The 22,993-nt window shown below is 40.7% G+C and overlaps 1 protein-coding gene across 3 annotated transcripts in view; it reads left to right on the forward strand.

Moving 5' to 3' along the window:
- The window catches only part of LOC146080568 (uncharacterized), a 45,856-nt gene that overhangs the window by 18,165 nt on the left and 4,698 nt on the right, over positions 1-22,993 (forward strand). For 2 of the 3 annotated variants that reach the window (XM_083188007.1, XM_083188008.1), the window contains exon 5: positions 20,609-20,742. In XM_083188007.1, the coding sequence (XP_083044133.1) occupies positions 20,609-20,742 (134 nt within the window). Of the gene's footprint in view, positions 1-2,749; positions 3,331-20,608; positions 20,743-22,993 lie in introns of those variants that run through there. The other variant, XM_083188009.1, reaches the window with a different exon arrangement.

Genomic DNA, 22,993 nt, shown 5'->3' on the forward strand with positions numbered 1-22,993 from the left:
CATGCACAGAGAATATTTGACATTGAATACTGCCCTAAGTGATTTTCGCCGTCTCTCTCCGTGTAGAAATTCTCCATCTTTTGATGGAGAGCTGGAATGTGAACTTTTAAACTAAAAGGTTTTTTTTTTTTAATTTTGGTGTAAAAAAATCAGGTTTTTTTTCCTGTGAAGGGGCATGTTGTTTTTATTCATGTACTTATAGCATATGAATATATATTAAATTTAAAAAAAAATATATATATTTTTTTTTTACACAGTGCAGCCAGCAGGGGGCCGGAGCGCTCAAGCCGCTCATTAGATATTCATATATTCACTGCACCCGATCGTTAATATGCACGATCGGGTGCAGTGAATACTGGGTCCCCCGCTGGCTATGGGGGGGGCAGCTTGTGCTGCCTGGGTCCCGGGGAGCCATCCTCGCTGTCCAAGCCCCTCGCCTAATTCAATATTTTGACTGAATATTCGCCATGAGAGGACGGTGAGGATCCCCTTAAATGGCAAGGTTTGCTGCAAATGTAGTGAGTCCCACCGTTTTGATGGCCACACACTTATTTAATTGTCTCCCCTTCACTCGCCATTTCCACCTCGCTGGTTCCTTCCAGCGAGGTGGAAACGGCGAGTGAAGGGGAGACCATTAAATAATCTGACCGCGAGTTATCGACACTGCTCGCCATCATAGCATTGCATACACCTCACTTCAGTTTAACATATGGTACTTGTGTACAATCACGGCTCCCACGATGTCCATCGCATAGTAAAAAATCGCATTGCATGCGATGCGATTACATGCGATTTTTAACAGAAATGCATCCAAATGCATTGAAATTAGTATCAAACATGTTCAATGGCCCCCAAATGTCATTTTTGAGGCTGTACCACCCCCACTATCAACGCGAACCCGAAGCGTGGCGAGTGCAGCAGTACGCGTCCTACAACCTTTTCATACCCCCACTATCCACGTCGGCGTGGAGTTGAGAATAGTAAGTGTGGCGAGCGCAGCGGGCCACCGAGCCCGAAGCGTGGCAAGCGGACACGGATACCTTCACAGGTATACGCGTCCCCTCGCGGGCTTCACAGGTGTCCGCGTCCCCTCGCGGGGCTCGCTGCGCTCGCCACGCTTTCTATTCTCAACTCCACGCCGACGTGGATAGTGGGGGTATGAAAAGGTCGTAGGACGCGTACCGCTGCACTCGCCACGCTTCGGGTTCGCGTTGATAGTGGGGGTGGTACAGCCTCAAAATGACATTTGGGGGCCATTGAACATGTTTGATACTAATTTCAATGCATTTGGATGCATTTCTGTTAAAAATCGCATGCGATCGTATCGCATGCGATTTTAAAAAGAAATGCTTAAAAACTGCAAAAATCGCATGCCACTACATTTGGCATGCGATGGGAGCCGTGAAAGTACACAAGTACCTAATATACCGTATATACTCGAGTATAAGTCGACCCGAATATAAGCCGAGGCACCTAATTTTACAACAAAAAATGGGAAAACGTATTGACTCAAGTGGGACCCTCACTCGAGTATAAGCCAAAGGGGGCTTTTTCAGCATAAAAAATGTTCTGAAAAAGTAGGCTTATACTCGAGTATATATGGTATATTGCAGTATGGGAACTAGCTTTCCACATTGTTTATATGTAGTACAACTTGACATGTTACAGGTTTTTTATGGGCAGTACGGATTATCTTCTTCTTTATACACGCAATGTGACCACTTTTCCCCTGTACCTTAACTATGATAAATCTATTATTTAGGTTCTGCTTGACCACAGAATAGCTCTGTTGGATTCACTTATTTATGATAAAAATATTTACTGTTTTTATATACTATGTTTTAATATATATATCATTGTACCTGTGATAGTTATATTAAGAGAACAAAAGTAAAAAAATATATCTATTAAGTGTTATACATATTTTCCAAGAGGTGTCAGTAAAGAACAAGTTAAGTGCAATGTCTTGTGTTGATGTATTTTATATCTTCATTGCTATGTTTGTTTTCTGCAAAACTGTCTGCTGTCTTCTTTCACATGCTTATAGGGTGTGGTTCAGACTGGGGATTTTTTTTTTTTTTAATATACAGTTTTGTTGTTGTTTTTTTAAGTAAATCTAGTGTGATCCCGATCCTATTAACAGTACAATATACTGTAGTGGAGCTACACTAACTTTGTCAATCTTTCAGGAGTCATAATATGCAAAACACTAACCAGAATGATCCAACTAATGGGCAGGTTAGGGGACTGTAATTGTTTGTGTACTCCGACACTCTGTCATTCTCTATGGAGGCCATGCTCAGAAAGTGACTCTCTACCTTCTATAGGACTGATGCAAGTTAAGATGGTTGTATCACAAGATGCACCAGCCAATATTACAGGGTGTACAGATGCTGAAGCTGGGCGTCTCAGTCCTTGCACATAACATGGATGTACAACAGGTAAGGGCTTCATAGCGGCATTTGAATCAAGTCACAGATGGACATTTGCCAAAAGACTTGCCCACATTTGCCTCCATCTTTGAGTTGGGCCCCTATGGGTGGAGATGGGGAAAAAGTATTGGTGGACTGAGCACCATCTTTTGGGCCTGCACAACTTGCTTTCATTGATGGAAAAGTGAATGCCAAAGTTTCTAAAGATATTTTGCAGAGGAATATAACCCTAGCTGTCCAACAGCTGAATTGGGGTTATCCAATTGATTAGCGGTTCAAAACCCAGGAGTATATCAACAACTTACTGTCTTCAACAGAACAAGCAATTACCTTCTGGAGTGGGGACATGACATAGCAGCTGTGCGAAAGCATGCAAAAGCCGCAAGAGGCTTTTTGTGTAAAAAGACTTTGGATCAACTGCGTGAACACCACCAGGCCCTCTGACATCCCAGTAAACCTTTTGGATACTCGGGGTATACAGCAAAGTTAAGATGCCAGGGCCAGTTAAACTGCATCAAAGGACAGAGCCACTGGAACTGGCGCACCCCTTCCCCACAGTGTACCAACACGCCCCTTTAATTGGAATGCTATATCATGTGGCATCTTTCAGGACCAAATCTTCACTTATGCAGTGCGTTCCTGCACAAGCCCATCAAAGAAAAGCACCATAACTGAATTTTGTGCCTCTGTGAGTTAGCCCCAGGGGTTTGTCCTCTACCTGGTCCTGAAGAAAGCCAGTCACAACAGACTTTCCAAACTTTATTGCTAAAATTAACATATTGCTGAGGGTCGATTTGGTAATTTCCGGGCTTCAAATACTTTTTACAGCATGCACTGTGAATGTTTACACAATGCATTCAAAATGTATGTTTGTTTGTGTAATAAAATGTTTGTCTTTCATTTTAGCCAGTTACACTCTATCAAATGATCTGATCAATCAGCTGGTACTTGGCTGATCGACCTGATATTTCTTTAGTCTGTATGCTGTTGAACTGCTTAAAGTTCTCCTGTCAGCGGTCCGATCAGGAGGCCGGGATCTGATGTGCTTCACATCTCATTCCTGCCCTCCCAATCCTGAGGAAGAGCTCTGTAGGAAGTACATAGAACAAGACCTTCATCAGTGTGTACAGGTGTGCATCAATCCACAGTCCAATCGGAGTGTTTATCTGATCGGTCAAATCGATCTGCTAGTGCAGGGATGGGGGAATCTTTTGGTACTTCAGCTATTGTTGAACTACACATTCCAGCATGCCCTGCTGCAATTTTGATATTTAGCTATTCTAATACCATTGCAGGGCATGCTGGGATGTGTAGTTCAACAATAGCTGAAGTGCCAAAGGTTCCCTATCCATATGCTAGTGTTTACCCAGCATTAGTTGAACATCAGCGTTTGTTACAAATGTATCCAGAAATCCATGTTATTCCAAGCGGTTCACATACATTTTCGTCCACTGTATTTACTAGGCTTTCCCAAGTACACTAAATCACGCAATTATATTTAACACTCAGTTTCATCTGCTCAATTAAATGAAAATAAATAAAAGTAGATTAATGCCTGATTGGGTTAGTAAATTAGGCTGAAGCTTTAATTCTTGTCTGAGAGAACAGTCACTGCGCTGAGTCAGATTACATGGATAGCCATCTCCAATGAGATCATGTTTGGCTCATTCTACCCCTATTTCTCTTGTGTAGCCACGAGTACAGCTTTCATAGATAGAGGGGAAATGCCAGCAGGGGAAAGTACTGACACTGACATCATGTACTGTTTGCAGAGTTACCACAACTGCAGTGCACTAGATAATGTATTCTGGTCGGATACAAGGATGCTTTCATTCACTAGACAAACGTGTATTCACGGCCATGGGAAACCTTGTCACTGATGACCTGTTTGTGTTTCTCAGATTTGAGAAATATTTAACCTTTTATCCCCTTTGTTTTTTTTTGTTTTATGTCCCTGTGATAAGTACAGGTTGAGTATCCCGTATCCAAAATGCTCGGGACCAGGAGAATTTTGGATAACGGATTATTCCGTATTTCGGAATATTTTAATATTTCAATTATGTATTTTGAAGTATCTTGCATGTATGCTGTATAAACACATAAAATACACACACATATATTTTATTACCACATAAAATACACACAAATATATTTTATTTGTTCAAAAAACAAGGTTTCAAAACATGAAACATCATCTCAGATATTGAATTTGAATGCCAAGCAATCATTTTCTTGCACATATATAGTGCCAGTTACATATCATTCCCTCAGTAGTGCTGTTACAAATGTCCCCAGTGAGTTTTTAGTAAAAAAACATTTTTTTTTTTCACTTTCTGAAATGTATGGTTTTCGGAATAATTCGGATAACGGATACTCTGATACGGGATACTCAACCTGTATTTAAAATATGAACCCTTGCAGAAATACATGCTTTCAATTGCATGACTTTTTCTTTTATTTTTACCTGGGCATATAAACATTTATAAACATTTGTCATCTCTGCTTGAAAGCTGCTAATGAGCTATGTAATTGAGAAATGCATATTGTGAATTTGGTTGTAATTACACTTCAGTGGTTTTAATAGTTGCAATTTTTTTTTAAAGACAAACAAATATCAGTTATTCGTGATTATATTTTTTACTTTGCAAACTGATTTCTGAATTAAGCAATTATTAGCCAGCAGACCGTGGAAGGAGTAGCACATTCTAGTAGGAGATAATATAATTGGATTGGTTAGTCATTGCTCGTGTGATGATTTTCCAACTAGAATGTTGCTTAACAATCCATACCAATAGCCAGTAGCTATATATAGATAGCATTACAGGTACCAATCCCTTTTAAGTAACATTATATGCCTCTAATGCGCTTTTTACGGAGAATTTGACTAGGGTCTATTCATCTTTTTGGATTTAATTTTCAACTCCTAATACAGATTACCTCCATTTTCAGGTTGACTGTAACCAATCAGATTTGATTGGTCATAGTAGCACAAATGATTGAAGATGAATGGTTAATTTGTCTGATTGTGTGACAGTAGGTGTCATGTTTGAAGAAAAAAGTGAGCCATTAAGATTTGGACTGTCAACCAGTTTCCAATAGGTGTGTAAACCCTAAAATTACAAAGATCGTGTGTCAACATTTGTAAACTGCCATGTCCTTGTCAACATGCTGAATATATACAGTTTCTTTCAGTATGCTTATGGGAGAATACGTATATATTAAACACTATTCATGCGTTCAACTTGTTAAATACTATCTGGAAGCTTTGTGAATAGTAGGTAGCATCCTAGTTGTTTAACCGTAACCCTGCTGTACTACTTGGGTTTACTATACTTATGTACTGTTTGGGTCAATATTACCCGTATCTTAAAACTACCCTTTTTCATTCATATTAAAACAAGGGATATTCTCCAAACTTATTATTTGTTTTTTATTTTTGGATGGACAAAATTTCAAGTGGCATGTTTGATTGCTGGAACATTCCCCACTGAAGTTTCTGGTTGAGGATAATGAACAGTTGATTGTATGTTCTTCACAATTGTACATGACTCTACTTCCTTGTCTGAAGGAAATGTGAGACTTGATGTTTTTCCAAGGTCTTCCAAATATATTCCCTTCTTTGTAAGTCTCTTATTGTTCCAGTTTGGGTATAAAGAAGTCCATAGGACAAAGGCATTGTATGCACTGATATCACTGTTAAAACATACCTTCCAACTGTCCTGCTCATCACGGGAACATCCCTGGTTTTTGGAACGTTTCCACGACCCTCCTGCGGCCAGCAGTGTCCCAGGGGGCAGGGCAGTTGGGAGTCATCCCCCACTCCTGTCATCAATAAATAGACGCTGTGGGGGCATGCCCACAGAGCTGCTGGGCATGCCCCCACAGCGGGGAAAACAGGGCGTGGCATTGTGGCAGCGCCACGACTATAGGCCACCCCCGTCTCCAGAGGCCGCACCCCCACAATTTCATAGGTATGGTTAAAATATTATCAGTGGCCATCGGTTTATTTTTGTGTACAAGTTCACAAGTTGAACTAAGGTATCCACTGCACCTTCTGACACATTATATTCCAATATTATGTTTGGTTTCTTGCCTGGACTATCACTTACTTTTTTGGTATTTTTATGTGTGAAAAGATAACATAATCCAAATGTGAGATGATCAGGGGTCTTGGTAAGTAATGGAGTACACAACACAGCCTTGTAATGTCTATATCTGTGATGACATTTTTGCTGAACTTTGTCAGAGATGGTGGATAAGCTCTGCTATTAGTGGTTTATAGTGTACACAATAAAGAATAGTAGAAGAACAGCAGTATAATAAAATAATAATATATAAAAATATAAGATACCATTATGTAACCCTCCTTTATAGGAATGTAGATTACTCTAATGTCTGACTGTGCCTCCACCCCAAGCTTTGGTGGTATATAGATATTTTTATATTTCAATAGGGCGGGCTTGGGGAAAACGCCCTTTGAATTATCCAGTAACCAATAAATTTAGTTACCTAACAATAATATTATGAATGTGTACATAGGCAATTCCACAAAGCACAAATAGGTGAAACAATGGCATAAATAACCCAAACACAGTTTTATTTGACTGGAACTGAAGAATGATAGTCAAGCTCTGTCAGACTTCTTGGATGCCTCCTTTAAATACCAAGATTATACACTCCTACCTTAGTTGGCTACAACCAATAATACATTGTATTACATGCACAAGAGAAATGATACTTCAAACGTTTGCACACATTTTATATCAACAATGAAGCCTTATACAGTAGTAATGAACTATAAATTATTATTGCGCAATAATATGGGTTTTTTCCTGTGTACACTAGTTAGTCAAAGAGAAAAAAAAACCTAAGCTTTGGTTTATTTTGTAGAGTTCCAAAGGGAGTAGGTCCTGAAGTTCCTTAGATGATACAGTTCCCACCTGAGTCCTGTAAGGTGAGGTGTTAGCTAATAAAAAGTTGAAACTTCAACAAAATAATTTTTGTAATCCTCACAGGGAATAATCGGACAATTAAATACTGAAGGATTATAGAAATCTGTTCCCTCCGGTAACTTTAATAACCATCCATAGGTAGCTTCCTTCCTTGAATGGCGCTTGTATTTAAATTATACCGCCCTTCTTCTCCCAGCGATGTGATATATCAGGTATTTATATTATAATAATAGCAATATTTACATCCAAGCTCCCATATTCTCTTATTTCTTTGGATGTAACCAAGGTAAACTTGAATAAATCTCTATGATGCGTACTTTGACAGTCTGCATTTAAATCTGCACTGTCCTTTTTTTAGGATAAAGCTGCGGCTCAATATAGCATAGTCCAGGTTTTCTATAGTAAGTGATACTCAGTCTCTATAGAGTCTATGTAAAAGTATACTGTAAAGTACTTAGTATATATGACAGATGAAATCTCTCAGCAGGGATGTCCTTTCTCTCTTGCTCTCTACAGCTCACCCCAATTAGGTGTCATAGAACAGGTATGTACTGCTAGAATACAACAATCAGCTTGTAACTTCTCCTCAGCAATCCCTTAATAACTGTAACCAGGTATGACAGGGATCATTTATCCACTTTTACTCAGTAGTCTTTACCAAGTATCGGGGACTTGTATTTATTGCCACTTATACAGATACAACGTCTCTTTTTAGCTTGTAACTTTGCTCAAGAAGTAAATACATTCAACTGCAACCTAATTTAATTGAAGGTCCTAATCCCCATATGTGCAGCATCAAGTAGATTATTTAATAAAGTATTTTCCACCAACTGATAGTGATAGGATCTGGTCACTTTGGATACAGCAGAAATACTTGGGGCAGCAAGCTGTGTAATATAAGGCTCTGTCTCCTCAGCTCAGCTCCTGACAGGCAGCCACTCCCCCAGACTCTCTGACAGGCTGCTGTTGTGGCTATTCCTTACTGTACTAGGCTCCGCAGCACAACCCACTCCTGCAGTAAGGGCTTTCAGTAAGTCTATATTAATGACACTTAGTGCTCAGTTGTGAAGTACACATATATGTAGGGGTGATGTGTGCTGAACTCTATCACAACCCAGCAGGCTCACCACTCAAGACAATTCCTCCCCTCCTGGGTTTATCTCTGTTCTGCTCCTCTGTCACTTTTTCTCCTCCTACCTCAGGCCTGACACTGCTTAATCATGAACAGGCCTCTACTATCACTACGGCAACTGCTCCTGCTCCTGCTTCCCCTTCTGAAAACTGGCTCACCAAGACACTGCCAGCAGATCAGGAGGATCTCTCCATTCACTTGCTCCTTCACTTCCACTGTCCCCCGCCGCTGCTGCTGTTTACAGCCAGCTACTTTGCAAGCAGCAGCGGGGACAGATAAGGTGTACAACTCTGGCCAGGGGATCAGCAGTCTCCTAGACTCTCTGTCAACTGCTCTATCTATACCCCTCTCCTCAGCTGGCCACACCCACAACTCTTTCCCGCCTTCTGCCTCCCTCTCACTGCAGCTGACTGGATGATTGACAGCCTCACAGTCAGCTGTGCAAATGAAGTATCTAGTACTTTCTCTCACTGTCATCAATGTACATAGTAATTAATTTAACCCTAAAATAACTGCCTCTAATGTATATAGGTATTTATACACTACGGCCTCTCCCTATACCACATATATACATGTTGTATAATACATGTTCATAAATATAAATATACATGAAATACATACTGTTAACTCATATATTTACTCATGGATTATTATTTAACCCCTTCATTGGGTTACAGTTCTGCTCATGTCCATTTAACCCTTTATCAGGGTTACATACTCCCCCTGATGCATTGACACTGTTTTTCCATCTTTGTGTGAATGCATCATCTACCTTTCTCACTTTTGCTACTATATTTTATATGCATTTACATCCATTAGCAAACCATCTCATCTTAATTATTCAGACAGTTGACAAACATGGGAGGTATTGAACTACATAGCCTTCAAGTCTACCCATAATGGAGCTTTCCTTTTCTGCTTGTTCCCCCTTGCTCTTCACTAGATCTATTCTCTGTTGCAATTACTTTACTTTCGTCTGAAGCTGACTTTCTCTCTATCTTGGTCCGAAATACCAACGACCTTCTCCATCCCCTCTTCCTCTTTGCTGATAACAATATCTGCATACTCCTCTCCAGTATGGAGCAAATCTACTCCCTTTAACTGATACTCCACATAAGCCAGTCACGTTTGCTGCATACGCACCTTTTACCCCTTTCAATATTTCAAATTCTACAGTCTCTCCATCTCCTACACTGCACAAAAGTTTCATGGGGTTATTCTTCTCTATGGATGTCCAATGAATAAATATGTCTTCTCCAGTGTCATGTCTTTTTACAAAGCCATAGCCTTTCTTGACATGGAACCATTTTACTGTACCTGTTATCCTTGGGGAAGTATACTGGGTCTCCTTACTATCCACTTTAATTAATGAAGATGGTATTGGCAATATATCATCCATTGCCTCTGTTTGTAATGCAATATCTCTAATATCCTTTTGCACAGAAAACTGACGAAGACTATCTTTAGAGCAGGTGCCCACAAAGTTGGTATCTTTTAGTATTTTATTCTCAGATTCTAGCTGAGATAGTCTTTCTTTCATTTCATTTATACAGATCTGATCCTTCTGTTCAGTTTCTCTGCCCGCTTCCAACAATTCAGATATTTCTGTTATTTTTGATTCAAGAGCACGAATATTATATTCCTGCTGCTGGTACCTTAACAACTTTTGTTGCTCCAGCTCTCCATTAGTTTGCCTGTCTTCTGATGTCAGGGTTTCCACCCCTCTCTGTAACCACCAAAGTTCTCTTTCAAGCTCCTGATTCCTTTCATCAATCTTGGAGTTAAACAACTGTTCTTCTTTTAGCTTCCATCTGATTTCATCTAGAACCTCCAACAGCCGACAAATATGTTTGAACCGGTCCTTTGCTATATGTTTTATCACCTCCATTTGGGTCTGTAGATTATCTCTTCCCATTGGTTCCTCTACAGAAGTATGAAACAGGGAAAGCAGGTCCTTCTGTTGATCAGTTGGAAGAGCTAATACTAGTTGTCCATGTTCCTTAGAATCCTCAGCTATCTGTTTTATTACATTTTCTATTTCCTTATTTTTTTTCTTTACTATTATCTTCTTCTTTCTCATCAACTACTGTTACATCATCTACTGCCCCTGGTAAACTCTCTTTCAATGAAACAAATGTATTATCTTCTGTTGCTTCATAATCATCATTAGTGACCAAAATTTGAGCTAGGTTGCCGCTAACATCTCCATCACTACCTTCTTGGTTAGGATCAAATCTCACTTTCTTACTCTTTGATCTTTTCTTTCTTTTCTCCAACTCTATAGATGCATCTAAAGTTCTTTCATCGATCACTTCTTGAGTGTTATCCACAAACTTACACAACACCTCTTTCTTTATTTCTGGTTTCTGCTTGTACTCTTGTTTATCTATACATGTAAATTCTTTATAGGCTTCAATTCTCCCAACTGACACAGTAAGGGCATTAAGGCCAACTTTATCTCTGTTCCTTTGCTTCTTACCCATATTTTTTATTTTATTTTTAGATATGTAAATGTCTCTCACAAAAATAAACAATGGCCGCTGAGGCCTATGGGTAACAACAGACTCTGAGTAGTGGATCTCAGCAGTGCCTCCATAATGTAACCCTCCTTTATAGGAATGTAGATTACTCTAATGTCTGACTGTGCCTCCACCCCAAGCTTTGGTGGTATATAGATATTTTTATATTTCAATAGGGCGGGCTTGGGGAAAACGCCCTTTGAATTATCCAGTAACCAATAAATTTAGTTACCTAACAATAATATTATGAATGTGTACATAGGCAATTCCACAAAGCACAAATAGGTGAAACAATGGCATAAATAACCCAAACACAGTTTTATTTGACTGGAACTGAAGAATGATAGTCAAGCTCTGTCAGACTTCTTGGATGCCTCCTTTAAATACCAAGATTATACACTCCTACCTTAGTTGGCTACAACCAATAATACATTGTATTACATGCACAAGAGAAATGATACTTCAAACGTTTGCACACATTTTATATCAACAATGAAGCCTTATACAGTAGTAATGAACTATAAATTATTATTGCGCAATAATATGGGTTTTTTCCTGTGTACACTAGTTAGTCAAAGAGAAAAAAAAACCTAAGCTTTGGTTTATTTTGTAGAGTTCCAAAGGGAGTAGGTCCTGAAGTTCCTTAGATGATACAGTTCCCACCTGAGTCCTGTAAGGTGAGGTGTTAGCTAATAAAAAGTTGAAACTTCAACAAAATAATTTTTGTAATTCTCACAGGGAATAATCGGACAATTAAATACTGAAGGATTATAGAAATCTGTTCCCTCCGGTAACTTTAATAACCATCCATAGGTAGCTTCCTTCCTTGAATGGCGCTTGTATTTAAATTATACCGCCCTTCTTCTCCCAGCGATGTGATATATCAGGTATTTATATTATAATAGCAATATTTACATCCAAGCTCCCATATTCTCTTATTTCTTTGGATGTAACCAAGGTAAACTTGAATAAATCTCTATGATGCGTACTTTGACAGTCTGCATTTGAATCTGCACTGTCCTTTTTTTAGGATAAAGCTGCGGCTCAATATAGCATAGAGTCCAGGTTTTCTATAGTAAGTGATACTCAGTCTCTATAGAGTCTATGTAAAAGTATACTGTAAAGTACTTAGTATATATGACAGATGAAATCTCTCAGCAGGGATGTCCTTTCTCTCTTGCTCTCTACAGCTCACCCCAATTAGGTGTCATAGAACAGGTATGTACTGCTAGAATACAACAATCAGCTTGTAACTTCTCCTCAGCAATCCCTTAATAACTGTAACCAGGTATGACAGGGATCATTTATCCACTTTTACTCAGTAGTCTTTACCAAGTATCGGGGACTTGTATTTATTGCCACTTATAAAGATACAACGTCTCTTTTTAGCTTGTAACTTTGCTCAAGAAGTAAATACATTCAACTGCAACCTAATTTAATTGAAGGTCCTAATCCCCATATGTGCAGCATCAAGTAGATTATTTAATAAAGTATTTTCCACCAACTGATAGTGATAGGATCTGGTCACTTTGGATACAGCAGAAATACTTGGGGCAGCAAGCTGTGTAATATAAGGCTCTGTCTCCTCAGCTCAGCTCCTGACAGGCAGCCACTCCCCCAGACTCTCTGACAGGCTGCTGTTGTGGCTATTCCTTACTGTACTAGGCTCCGCAGCACAACCCACTCCTGCAGTAAGGGCTTTCAGTAAGTCTATATTAATGACACTTAGTGCTCAGTTGTGAAGTACACATATATGTAGGGGTGATGTGTGCTGAACTCTATCACAACCCAGCAGGCTCACCACTCCAGACAATTCCTCCCCTCCTGGGTTTATCTCTGTTCTGCTCCTCTGTCACTTTTTCTCCTCCTACCTCAGGCCTGACACTGCTTAATCATGAACAGGCCTCTACTATCACTACGGCAACTGCTCCTGCTCCTGCTTCCCCTTCTGAAAACTGGCTCACCAAGACACTGCCAGCAGATCAGGAGGATCTCTCCATTCACTTGCTCCTTCACTTCCACTGTCCCCCGCCGCTGCTGCTGTTTACAGCCAGCTACTTTGCAAGCAGCAGCGGGGACAGATAAGGTGTACAACTCTGGCCAGGGGATCAGCAGTCTCCCAGACTCTCTGTCAACTGCTCTATCTATACCCCTCTCCTCAGCTGGCCACACCCACAACTCTTTCCCGCCTTCTGCCTCCCTCTCACTGCAGCTGACTGGATGATTGACAGCCTCACAGTCAGCTGTGCAAATGAAGTATCTAGTACTTTCTCTCACTGTCATCAATGTACATAGTAATTAATTTAACCCTAAAATAACTGCCTCTAATGTATATAGGTATTTATACACTATGGCCTCTCCCTATACCACATATATACATGTTGTATAATACATGTTCATAAATATAAATATACATGAAATACATACTGTTAACTCATATATTTACTCATGGATTATTATTTAACCCCTTCATTGGGTTACAGTTCTGCTCATGTCCATTTAACCCTTTATCAGGGTTACATACCATTATGAAAAGGAACAAAAGTATAGGGGGATAGCATAGCTCTGATATTTGAGATGTCAAGAATAGACCAATTTTAAACTCAGAAGCTGAAGGAGGAGAAACAAATTTACAATGCAGAGACCGATGTAGACCAGTTGTAAAGGACAATTAGAAATCAAAGACATAGAGCATGATACATTTATATTTGTTTCTGCATTAATACTTTAACTAGATGGCTTTTAAACTGCTATTCCTATAATGTGTGGAGTTTCTTTACTATGTGGTGGCATGATTAAGCTGCCACTCCCCAGAATATAGTAATAATTTAAAAGGGTACTGCTTTTAAAGGCCAAATGCTTCATTTTTCAAAAGCATTGCCCTTTTAAATGTTGGGATTTGACATGCCAGGAAGTGCCTTTAAAAAAAAAAAAAGCTGCTTTTTAGTAAATAAAGCACTGACACCAACTGCCTAACATGGATAGTGATAAGCCGCCCATACACGTTGCGTTCCCCGGCGGTGCGATGTGTGCTTTGAGGTGCGCGCTCCCGCGGCACCTCATCGCACAGTACAAAAAGTATGTGCTGCACATACTATTTGTACTTGCTTTTCATTGCATAGCATTGCATGCACAAGGCATGCAATGCGATGTGATGGATGCTATTTAAGCCCACAACGCACGCCGGGATCGCAGCGTGTATTGGCAGCTTTAGTCTACATGCATCGCCATGCAATACGAAGCATCGTTCTTTGAGGGGGGTCATCATACAGCAAGATAATGACTCCAAACCTTCCTCCATGTAATACAAGAACTACCTTTGACACCTGGTAAAGTTTTATAGAATCCGGTCTACTGCAACCAGGGTTTAGATTCCTAAATGTTTACAAACACAATGGTTTGCGACCCGGATAGTCTTACAGGATGATCCAATTCCTCTTTGTAGCTGAGGTCCTTATTCTAGTTGACTCTTTCTGACAAAATCCTTCTTAGATGGCCAAAACCATTTCCACTGCAGGGGGGCAGATGTAAAATGTGCAGAGAGAATTCGATTTGGGTTTCCATCGTAGTGCATCGCATGCAATATAGTGGCATGTGATGCATGCCATGCGATGCATGTGAAGCGATTTGATTTGTAATTGTACAATCACCCTGATGGGTGCTTACAATGTTAAATGCACCCCCACTATCAACGCCAACCCGAAGTGTGGGGAGCGCAGCGAGCCCTCGAGGGGCGGCGGTACGCGTCCTTTCGACCTTTTCATACCCCCACTATCCACGTCGGCGTGGAGTTTCTTAGATAGTGTGGCGAGCGCAGCGAGCCACCGGAATACATGTAAAGTAATCCTAAATGTTTACAAACACAATGGTTTGCGACCCGGATAGTCTTACAGGATGATCCAATTCCTCTTTGTAGCTGAGGGCCTTATTCTAGTTTACTCTTTCTGACAAAATCCTTCTTAGATGGCCAAAACCATTTCCACTGCAGGGGGGGCAGATGTAAAATGTGCAGAGAGAATTCGATTTGGGTGAGTTATTTTGTTTCTGTGCAGGGTAAATACTGGCTGCTTTATTTTTACACTGCAATATAGATCTCATTTTGAAGTAAAACCCCACCCAAACCTAATTCTCTCTGCACAAGTTACATCTGCCCCAACTGCAGTGCACATGGTTTTATCCATCTAAGAAGGATTTTGTCAAAGTGAACTAGAATAAGGCCCTGAGTCTTGCTTACTGTAATTGGGGGTTGTTGCCCATTGGTCCTGTTTACACATTTTTTTGTGCTCAGAGTGTAGTAACTGTTATTTGTTTGTAACAATTATAAAAATGTGATATTTTACTGATACTTGCAATCAATACTGGTCATTGTCACCGTAATCGCGCTCAGTTAACAAATATGTAGGTCCCAGGGACCCCTCACTTTATGCATTATAAAGTGGGTCCTACTCCACTGTTTATTGGTCCTCCACATATTATGTTTTTGAACTTTACCAACTATTGTCACTACAATTCCTCTTAGGGGGCAGATGAAAGAGTGAGTGGAGTTAAAGACAAAGAGGGTGTCTGGGAAAGAGACCGCGAAAAATGGAGTGGAGCAAGAAAAGGTAAAAAGAGCGAGAGAGGTTGCGAAAGCTCACGGAATAAGAGGGAAAATGTGAGAGCGTGTCAGACCAAGCTGGAAAAAGCAAGCAAAAGAGGGGCATGCGAAGAGGAAGGGGGAAAATAGTGTTTGTTTTTCAGGTAGAGATGGAGAAAGGGAGAAAAGCGGGTAGACATGTGGAGCAGAGAGAGAGGGGAAAGACTAAGGGCAGAGAAAGAGGTGGAATAGAGGGGGAGTGGGAGGGCTTAGAGAAAAAGGGTACGGGGGAAGAGAACAAGGGAGAGAGAAAGAGGAGAGGCATGGCAAAGGAAAGAAGATATGGAAAAGGGAGGCTTTAGCAGGGGAAAGAGAGAGGTTGACAGACTGGGTGGAGAGAAAGGGCATTGGAGAGAGAGAAAAATAAAAAAGCGGGACGTGTAAAGAGTAAAAAGAGGAAAGGGTGTGCGGGTGAGCAGAGGAAGCAGCTCTTGTACCAGCATCTGCCTTCCGTGCACCGGCCTATACGGTTCCGCAATGGTGCCGGTCAACATGCTCCTCCTGTAAGAGCACCAGCAGCCAGAGAGCAGGAGAGCTCTGGCGGCAGCCATCCACAACAGGTGGTGCCAGGAGCAGGAGAGCTCCAGCAGCCGGCCCCGGGGAGCAGCGGAGTTGTCCAGCTCTGCCATACTGTAGATCAGGCATGTCCAACGTTGGCCCTCCAGATGTTTTAAAACTAGACATCCCAGCATGCTTTGCAATAGTTTTAGCATTCTCTAATAGCAAAACTGTGGCAAAGCATGCTAGGATGTGTAGTTTCACAACATCTGGAGGGCCATTGTTGGACATGCCTGCTGTAGATCATGACACAACACAGTACGGCGGCTGCTGCACTAAAAGGAAAACTGTTATATCCCTTTTCTCTCTACACCCAGTGTCCGAGTATCCGAAACAGCTTTGAGCGGGCTTACTAGTCTATATATAGCGGGCTTACTAGTCTATATATAAAAGGCTAAGTACTCCTCACCTCTATGAGGTGAAGTACCTCTAGTGACCACTCAACTGGCCATATTACCACTTTGTGTGCTAAAAGATGTCATAACAGAAAGTGAAAGCAATATTTGCAGTGACACTGATCTGTTTCAAACTTTCTGGATATGGAGAGAGGGAGCTGTGAAGACCGAGACTGGGGGTGGGTGGAGAGTTTGTGGGCTAGAAACAGTCACAACTCAAAGTGAAAGTACATTGCAGAAGCTGTCATTTTGATGGGCTTTAAACTAATTATTTATATAGTTTGTACCAATGCTTCAAATAAAACACCATCTTCGAGGAAAAGCAAAAGACAGTAGGCTTGTAAACATGGAAAGGCCAGCACAGTCTCCAGACTTAAACCCCATGAACTGGCTGGGAGGGTTAAAGTAAAGCAATAAACACCATTGCCACAAGTGTGTTTAGTAGTTGTGCTTGCAAAAGGTTACTTTAGTAAGTAACTAAATTTGAGTAAAAAATTTAAGTATATTGAAATGTATATGGTGTTTTTTTTTTTGTTTAAGCTCCAATTGTTTTTTCTTCTGTGCTTTAATTTGAGTTCATGGATTTATAGATTTTGATTTACAGACTGGAATACTGGAGACATTCTAAAACGGTACTTGTGTATTATCACGGCGCCCACGAAATCGGCCGCAAATTGCATGCAAAAATCTGATGCAAATTTTTTTTTTCGGCCGATTTTTCATTTTTTTTCGGCCGATTTGCATGCTGTTCCATCATTGCACACCCCCGATTTCCATCGTAGTGCATCGCATGCAATATAGTGGCATGTGATGCATGCCATGCGATGCATATGAAGCGATTCGATTTGTAATTGTACAATCACCCTGATGGGTGCTTACAATGTTAAATGCACCCCCATTGTCAACACCACCCCCACTATCAACGCCAACCCGAAGCGTGGGGAGCACAGCGAGCCCGCGAGGGGCGGTGGTACGCGTCCTTTCGACCTTTTCATACCCCCACTATCCACATCGGCGTGGAGTTTCTTGGATAGTGTGGCGAGCGCAGCGACCCACCGGAATACATGTAAAGTAATCCGCGTCCCCTCGCGGGGCTCGCTGCGCTCGCCACACTACATCTAAAATCGACTACACGCCGACGTGGATAGTGGGGGTATGAAATGGTCGGAGGGCGCGTACCGCCGCCCCTCGCGGGCTTGCTGCGCTCGCCACGCTTCGGGTTGGCGTTGATAGTTGGGGTGGCGTTAACAATGGGGGTGCATTTAACATTGCGAATCACATCGCATGCCACTTGCTGGCATGCAATGCTATGCGATATTTAATTGTACAATCAGGGGCATTTTCCCGAAAATCACATTGCATATCATCGCATAGTACCTGGGGGTGTGCAAGGATGGAATAACATGCAAATCGGCAGGAAATGGCCGATAATCTGCAAAAAATCGGCCGCAAAATCGCATCGCAGATCGAATCGGGCAAAAAAATCGGCCGATAAATCTGATGCGATATCGTATGAGATTTAGATGAAATCGGGCGACGTGATAATACACAAGTACCTCTAAAACTTTTGACCACTACATGTGGACTCATTTGTTGGTTCCTTAACAGCTTATTGATACAATGCTTTGTTACTCTTGAAGTTATGAAATTAAAAACCGTGATTGTGTGTGTGTGTGTGTATGTATGTATGTATGTATGTATGTGTGTGTGTGTATATATATATATATATATATATATATATATATATATATATATATATATATATATATATATATATATATATATATTCCTTTTACTCGATGTATGTGAGCTTTTACTTTTTAGTAAAGTGTTACTTTTAAAGTACTCACTAATGCGTTATTCTCCTTCTTTTGCGCATATGTGTGTGTGTGTGTGTGTGTGTGTGTGTGTGTGTATGTATGTATGTATATGTATATATATATATATGTGCCTTTGCTATGTCACAAAATAAAACAAAGATACTGAAAGCAGATGCATTTATTGCTTATTCTCAAAAGATATTCTAAAATAACCTGGACAAATTTGTTGGTACCCAAGAAGAAAATATAATCGGATTATAGTAATTTTTAAAATGAATTACTTTCATTAAATAATTGTAATATATTTAATCTTTTAATCAGTCATAAACAATTTTTAAAATAGAAAAATACACATACGCTGTTTAGTATCTTACTTAAACAGAAGGATACTGAAAATGTAAAATATTAACTTCAATATCACGGTATGTCTATGCCTGATCACACCATCTGATGCTTTTGAGTGCTATTTGGCTCTGTGGAGGGACCAGGAGGAATCCTATAAGTTTTCTAACGTTCTGAAAGAATGCCCTTCGTTCAGAGGCGGAACTACCATTGGTGCAGCAGGTGCATTGCACCGGGGCCCATAAGGACAAAGGGGCCCACTGATGCCAACCACTGCTGTGTGGTGTATTGTGAACTTGGGTTGGACTGGAGGTAGGAGTCCTAAATTATAATTTTGCACCTGGGCCAACCACTCACAAGTTCCACCACTGCCTTCGTTGGAGTAAAAATTTTAGCTTTTTGGTAAGTTCCATTTCTATGTTCACAGAAGAAAACAAGCTGTGGAACATGAGGGAGGCTTGGTTATTCCCTGCTTTACTATCAAGGTGTTTTGGAGGGAAACATGCTGCCTGGTGTTGGATGTGCAGGTCGTCGGTCCTACAATGGAATAATGAGCCGATGCACACATCCAAGAATGTAGAAGAGCATTGTTCTGAATCCTGTTAAACTTCTATGGAAAGAGCAGAAACAGTCTGGAGAAGGCACCTGCATCACACCAGCAACAACTGGGGCAGTGTGCTAAGCAAGATTCGCTCAGGCTACCTGTTGATTGGTAAAGAAGTTGCTTGATTGCAGTGCTTACATATTAAGCTTGTGCACCAGAATATTCTGTTCAGTGTCCCATCATGTTTGTTCATGCCATTTGTTTTATTTAAAATATTCCGTGAAATAAAAAATCTGATCTAATGCCTTTTTCTTATTTTTTTTAAACATAGTTTGTGAGGTTGAAAAAAAGACGCAAATCCATCAAGTTCAACCTATATTTAAAATTGTATCAAAATGTCTCTTAGAAGAAAAACTCCTACGTACCCAAAACAATATTTGGTCATTATCCCTGTATTCTATGATTGTTAATTGCCTTACTGGACCTCCCAATAACATTGCAATTAACGGTCGTATCCCTGGATATATTTCTATGCCAAAAATGTGTCTAGCCCTTTCTTGAATGTATTGAATCGGCCATAACAACCTTTTCTGGCAGAAAATTCAAATCTTGACTGCTCTGACTGTGAAGAATCACTTTCAAGTTGTTATTTTAGAAAGGCATTGGAAACAAATGTGTAACTATGCTTACTATTTAGTGATACAATTGAGTGAATTTTCAATATGGTAAGTCTACAGTCTTCAAAGACATGAGGTCATTATCCCTTTAGAGCAGGAAGGTAATAATTTTATGACATCTGAGAAGTTCTATGGCCGCTCTTGGACCAATAAATAGAAATTTGTATAACCTTAAGAATACAAAATACCATCTGTCCATATGTTGTGGTGTAAAGAGAAATAAGATGGGGGGAAAAAAAAAAATATATATATATATATATATATATATATATATATATATATATATATATATACCGTATATACTCGAGTATACCGTAAGTCGACCCGAATATAAGCCGAGGCACCTAATTTTACAACAAAAAAATGGAAAAACTTATTGACTCAAGGGGGCCCTCACTCGAGTATAAGCCGAGGGGGGCTTTTTCAGCATAAAAAATGTTCTGAAAAAGTAGGCTTATACTCGAGTATATATGGTGTGTGTATATATAGGTGTGTGTACGATTGAGATGAAAGTGTGAGTTACATTTATTGATGACCTATTTGTCTCTAGTGTAATGAGCTTTTTGTTTTCAGTTATGACAGTTCGTTTTCTCTCCTGTAGGAAATGTTCATCGAAATTGGCACTGCAGAGGCACATGGGAGTGCATGCTGGAGAAAAGCCCTTTCATTGCCAACATTGCGAGTATAAAACCAGACTGAAAGCTTCACTGAAACAGCACATGAGAGTTCATACTGGTGAGATTAAAGTGAACAAATATTTGTACTGACTCATATAGTGATACATCTACTATGCTTCCTTTTTTTTTTTATTTACTTGCCAAATAGTGTTGTGGTTAGGGATGCCAATCCCAGGGCACATTAACATACTTGCGGGTGTGATGCCGAAGGTACTTGTGTGCCGCTGGGAGTGGTTGGGTTGCGGAAGTGCAGCATGACCTGTGACCAAATCACACTGCACAGGCCGCAAGCCGGGGTCAGTATCTGAGTGGGCGCTCAGACGCTGCCCAACATTAGACTGTGCATGCGCAATCTAATTCCGAAATTGAATTCCCGGACATTTTGGGAACAAATCTTCGGAACCAGCCGATCCTGTGGTTGGCCATCATAGTTGTGGTACATTGGCCTTTATTCAGATCTGATCGCAGTACAAATTTGTTCTCAAAATGGGCAAAACCATGTGCACTGCAGGTGGGGCAGACGTAATCTGTGCAGAGAGAGTTAGATTTGTGTGAGTTATATTGTTTCTGTGTAGGGTAAATACTGACGGCATTATTTTTACACTGCAATTTAGATTTCAGTTTCAACACCCAAATTTAACACTCTCTATACATTTACGTCTGCCCCACCTGCAGTGCTCATGGTTTTGCCCATTTTGAGAACAAATTTGTACTGCGATCAAATCTGAATAAGGGCCAGTGTGTGCACTTTGTACACATGTTTAATGTCACGTTATCCTTTTATATAGGGGCATAGACACATCCTCAAGTACCCCCAACAGTGCACGTTTGCCAGGTCTCCACACAGAATCACAAGCGACATAATTAGCTCCACCTGTGGATTTTTTTTAAATGTGTCTAAATGAGTGCACCTGCTAGGAGACCGTGAAAACGTGCACTGTTGGGGGTACTTGAGGACCAGGGTTTGGAACCACTGTGCTAAGCGGTTTAGGGTCGGTGATTTCCCTTGAACTTCCAGTTGTCTACATCACCTATACACACATAGTAATGTCTGCTAAACAATTTATGCTAACCAAAAAAATAATAAAAAGGTAGATCGCTATCACTGTTTCTGTACACATGTAGCGACTTCGACTGCGCCGTGAATAGTGATGCACGAGACAGTAGAAAATAGGCTAAAATAACAATGTGTGTATGCCCCTTAAGTGCTTCCTTCATTCGTTTGTTTTCCTCCATGAAAGGTGCTTCTAATCTGTACACTGAAAGTGTACTGCATAGGGAGATGCAGACTGAATTTTGTTTTTCATGTTTGATCCATGTAAACTGAAGAACTGTGCCCTTAGGTATAAAACGCCGGGAAACTTAGCATGACTCTTTTTATAGATACATTAATGGGACACATTTAAAGGTCTATTTAAACAAGTTTTCATGCACACTTTTAACAGCACAGTGTTGATTCTGGAAATGAGGTGTACTGTATTATATATGCTCAAAGAACATCGCTGCTCTGATACTAATCTAACTAGGTCCCAGAGTTTTAAGGTTATAGAAAAGCTTTGCAAGAATAGAGTTGGGAAACACCTCTTACATACAGGGCTATATAATTTTCATGGTGTACTGTTCTAGATTTTGGTTCCCAGAAACTGGTAAAGGTTAGTATTCTGGGACTACTAATAAATTAAGTGTGTAGTTATTTTTTTACTGCCATACAATGTATTTTAGTAAAACTTCTATGGTTTACATAAAAGTAGCATGGGGCCAATAAGTGTGATGCATTTATTGACGGGTTATGCAAAGATCATAGGTTTAGTTTACCGACCGACTCCAGCGCTACCGTTTCGTCATCCCTGCCAACATCCATCACCTCCTGTCACCTTCAGGGGTGTACACAGGCAGAGTAGACGGAAGATGAGCATAGCGCACCACCGCTGGGCGCCGCTGACTTCCAGTACAGCGTGGCCGGGTTGTGGGAAGATAAGCGCTCTCTCTGAGAGCACATAATCGCTGTGTACACTGGGGAGCAGGTCACAGCGCTGGCGTGGACACTGCTTCCTGTAGCAGGTATTCCATTAGCCCACCAGGGTGAGGGAGCACAGGCTACAGACAGTTCCCATGGCAGGGAAACTGATCTCCATTTTACACAGACTCCATTATAACGGTGGGGTTAGTCCAGCTTATGGGGAGGGTGTGCTGGCCTGCAGCACCTCCCCTCAGCTTTAGGCGCCAGTTCACTCTAGTTCTGCCTGCCTACTAGGTGCAGATTTGCACCTTCAGCTCACCTCAGAAATACTGGCAGCAATCTTCACATC

This window comes from Crinia signifera, chromosome 5, assembly GCF_055691185.1.
Source record: "Crinia signifera chromosome 5, ASM5569118v1, whole genome shotgun sequence".
NCBI classification, from domain to species: Eukaryota; Metazoa; Chordata; class Amphibia; order Anura; family Myobatrachidae; genus Crinia; species Crinia signifera.